Here is a 4,188-nt window from a genome sequence, read left to right as displayed (position 1 = left end):
TTAAAGGAAAGGCGCGAAGCAGAGGATTCGGTTCAAACCTTCACCTTTGCAATTGTGCCTTCGATGATGGGATCCGGGTCGGGTTCTCTGGTGTGGTTCAGGAAGGGTATTCGGATCCACGACAACCCGGCTCTCGAGTTCGCGTCCCGAAGTGCCTCTCATCTCTACCCTGTCTTCGTCATTGACCCGCATTATATGAAACCCGACCCGAATGCTTTCTCACCCGGGTCATCGCGCGCGGGTCTGAACCGCATCAAGTTCTTGCTGGAGAGCCTCGAGGACCTCGATCTCAACCTCAAGAACCTTGGTTCGCGACTTTTGATTCTCAAGGGTGACCCAGCTGAAGTCGTCATTCATTGCTTGAAGGAGGCATGTGTATAATAATAATATATCCGTTATCTCTACCATCGATTTCTTTCTTTCTATTGTTTGCAAAATTCAAGTTAGTTGTTTTGTTTGTGATTGTTGCTTCAGTGGAATGTCAAGAAGCTGTGCTTTGAGTACGACACTGAACCGTATTATCAGGCTCTGGATGTTAAAGTTAAGGTACAAATGTTGTTTTCTTGAGATGTTTCTAAGGGTGTGTAGTTGGGGTGTGGTTATTGGTTTTACTGGGTATGTGTTTACAGAACTTTGCACTCGCTGCTGGAATTGAGGTTTTCTCTCCTGTGAGTCACACACTCTTCAACCCCACAGATATTATACACAAGGTGAGTTTGAACCTTCAACAAATCGTTTCAAGTTAACAAGTTTTTTTCAATGCTTATAGATTAAAGTGTTTCCACCAGTAGGATCAAGAAAAGAAACATATTAACCTAACCCATTTTTTAACTGTTGGTTGAATTTTATGATGTTATTGTTGTTCTGATTATGTTAACTTGTGATCAATTTGTTTTGTTTGTGTTCTTGCTAATGCCAAAAAAGAACGGAGGAAAGCCACCACTTAGTTATCAATCGTTTGTCAAGCTTGCTGGGGAACCACCCTCTCCTCTCACAACCGTGTACTCTTCACTTCCTCCACTTGGCCATCTTGGAGGTTGTGATGTTTCTGAAGTTCCTACCATCACAGATCTTGGATATGGAGATGTTGAACAGGTGTGTGTGAGCGTGTGTTTTATATGTCAGATTATACCCATTTTGAGCACCCAATGATAGAAGTTTTATTCAGGATGAGTTCTCTCCTTTCAAAGGGGGTGAGTCAGAAGCATTGAGGAGGTTGGATGAATGCATGAAAGACAAGGTACTTTCTACACTACAGCATTCAGAAATAACAACAATATTCTCAATGCTGCTGGTGCCAATTCATTAGTATTCACATATAAGATTGATGTTTCTTGCTGAAAGGTCAACTGCATGTAATTGGGGAGGCAACATAGTAATGTAGATTTTTTTTAACGAGTATCATGCATTTGTTTGTTGTTTTTATGATATTAGAAGTGGGTGGCAAACTTTGAGAAACCAAAGGGTAATCCATCTGCATTTCTGAAGCCGGCAACAACTGTTTTATCACCATACCTGAAAGTAAGTCAAAACCTGTTACGTTTGAACTGTATTAAATCACACAAAGAACCTTGTTAGGATCATTTCTACATTTTTTGCCTTTCATTCACTTCCTTCGCAGTTTGGTTGTCTATCTTCAAGATATTTCTACCAGCGAATTCAGGATATATATAGAAGTACGCCAAAGCATACATCACCACCTGTTTCTCTTACAGGACAGGTCCTGCCATCTCCTGAAGTTAATAGTACTTTATTGTTTTCAGAACTCTACCTTGAGGAAACTGAAGCTGTTTGAGTTTTGCAGTTGTTGTGGCGAGAGTTCTTTTACACGGCTGCTTTTGGGACTCCAAATTTTGATAGAATGAAAGGCAATAGGATATGCAAGCAGGTGAGATTAGAACATGTTGCTATTGTATACAGCTTCTAAACATAAAGATATGGAAATTTAGCTGCTTCAAGAGTATTTATTTTGATTATTCTCCATTCTACATACGTCCTTATATTATTGTTGGTGTGTTGAGTTTTGGTTTATTATTATGTATGAGGTTGATGTCAGATTAACACTGCTCTGTTAAAGCAAATGTGACACTACTTAATTATTATAGATGTCATTTAAAATATATTGTAGATTCCATGGAAGGATGATGATAAACTGCTGGAGGCTTGGAGGGAGGGTAGGACGGGATTTCCTTGGATTGATGCTATCATGATCCAGGTTTGGATTTTGGTTTTGACATCCTTTTCCACATGAAGCAATAATAAAAGTTGTTTTGATTTAAACCTTTTTCTGCTACAATACCTTTTTCGGCCTTTTGAATCGGTTTATCATGTTGTAGCTACGCAGATGGGGTTGGATGCATCATTTGGCACGACATTCTGTCGCATGTTTTCTAACTCGAGGCGATCTGGTATAAGTATTTTGATACACTTTGCCAAATTATTCATGCTAAGCTATTATTGGATACTAATATCTGTGTTTGCTGCTGACAGTTTGTTCACTGGGAAAAAGGACGAGATGTTTTTGAGAGGCTTCTGATTGATTCAGATTGGGCTATTAATAACGGGAACTGGATGTGGCTTTCTTGTTCATCTTTCTTTTATCAGGTATGAAGTATACTTTGTTCCTAGTTCTGAATTTTCTGTGGAAAGTGACTGTATTGAACTGCATTTGGCTTTATTGTTCATCTGAATTTTATCAGGCTTCTGTTTTATGGGTTAAATCCTGAACATTCTTCTGACATGTTTTGTGTATCATGATCAGTACAATCGTATTTATTCCCCAACCACATTTGGTAAGAAGTATGACCCTAATGGCGACTATATTAGGCATTTTCTCCCAGTCTTAAAAGGTATGTTATTGTTCCCTCACTTCCATCATGTTCTACCATCGAGTCAATTTTTGTTTTTATAAAATGTTAGAACTGAATATTTACATGCAGATATGCCCAAAGAGTACATTTACGAACCCTGGACAGCTCCTAAAAGTATTCAAACCAAAGCAAATTGTATAATTGGTAAAGATTACCCAATGCCAGGTCAGTTGGTAACATTTAGGTTACTCTCAGTAGGGATGTCAAAATGGGTCAGATCCACTAGTCCGCCAAGAAAAGGGCAGGCTGGATTGGAATTTTCAGCCCGCTAACTCGCTGTAACCCGGCCCACCTAGTCTGCCAGTTTAGCGGGCCAAAACAGACCAGCCCGCCCTGGCCTGTCAACCGTTTTTTTTTTAATGTTTAAAATTAAAAATAGTTAAAAAATAATATTTTTTTATATTTATATAAATAAATTTATAAACAAAAATTTTAAAAAGTTAAAAAAATTAAAAAAAAATTAAAAAAAAAGAGGCGGACCAGCCTGTCCTAAGACGGGACATGTTATAATATGCAGCCCGATTTTGGTGGTGGACTAGCCTGGCCTGGTTTGTTTTTGACGGGCCATAGGCGGGCCGGGCCAAAACGGGCTGGTTGGCTTGTCCGTTTTGCCACCCCTAACTGTCAGTTTCATTTGCTCTCAACCGCCAAATTGTATTAATTTTCATAACTTGAGATCAAATTGAGACTAAATAGCAGGAGGACCAATTTATATTGTTGGTCGAAATCAAGACCCAAACGAGTAATTAAACCTTGATTTATCTATCCTTCAGCAATTTTTTTCTATAAAGCTGATATGCTGCAATTGTTTTATACAAATTAACTTTATTCTATATTCCATGAATGTCTCCAAGTTTAGAACATAGGTTTATGATAAAACTTAACATGTATTCCTACAACATCGATTTGGGATTCCATACCTACTTATTGCTTGAGTTGTTTCAGTTGTTTCTCATGATTCAGCGAGTAAAGAGTGCCGAAGGAAAATGGGGGAAACATATGCATTGAACAAAGAATTGAATGGTTTGGTTAGCGAAGATGATCTGAAAAACTTGAGGAGGAAACTAGATGAGAGTGAAAGGCAAGAGCCTCAAGGCAAAAGATATAAGCAAAAACTGATTGGCTAAGCCAAAATTTTAGGAAGTTGCAACTTAGACGTGTAGGGTTATTTTTTAGCATTATCAAGAAATTTGTATGACATGTAGACAGTGAAAAAAGTGTGCCCTTGAGGTCATTATAGTTTGTATGCCTTGATTATGATTTCTTAATATTATTTTTGTTGCAAGCCCTACATAAATAAACTATAAGACTTTCATAA

At 38.2% G+C, this 4,188-nt stretch overlaps 1 protein-coding gene across 3 annotated transcripts; it reads left to right on the top strand.

The window, feature by feature from the left end:
- Positions 1-4,188, top strand: UVR3 (DNA photolyase family protein). Of its 3 annotated transcripts, none has more exons than XM_085668051.1 (14): positions 2-369; positions 475-546; positions 630-710; positions 925-1,095; positions 1,169-1,240; positions 1,438-1,521; positions 1,622-1,720; positions 1,805-1,888; positions 2,129-2,215; positions 2,337-2,408; positions 2,491-2,604; positions 2,762-2,849; positions 2,940-3,035; positions 3,816-4,188. In XM_085668051.1, exons 1-14 carry the CDS (start codon positions 64-66, stop codon positions 3,995-3,997), a joined length of 1,608 nt encoding a protein of 535 aa, XP_085524177.1. In that variant the 5' UTR covers positions 2-63; the 3' UTR covers positions 3,998-4,188. The 3 variants fall into 3 exon arrangements, with proteins under 3 accessions (XP_085524178.1, XP_085524177.1, XP_027907394.1); XM_028051593.2 differs by having other exon boundaries at positions 1,435-1,521; XM_085668052.1 differs by lacking the exon at positions 2,940-3,035 and having other exon boundaries at positions 1-369; positions 1,435-1,521.

The sequence above is a fragment of the Vigna unguiculata genome, chromosome 10 (genome assembly GCF_037176805.1).
Source record: "Vigna unguiculata cultivar grain cowpea cultivar isolate G323 ecotype 2 chromosome 10, ASM3717680v1, whole genome shotgun sequence".
Lineage (NCBI taxonomy): Eukaryota > Viridiplantae > Streptophyta > Magnoliopsida > Fabales > Fabaceae > Vigna > Vigna unguiculata.
Note: the sequence above shows the minus strand (reverse complement) of the source record. Positions and strands in the feature narration are given on the sequence as shown.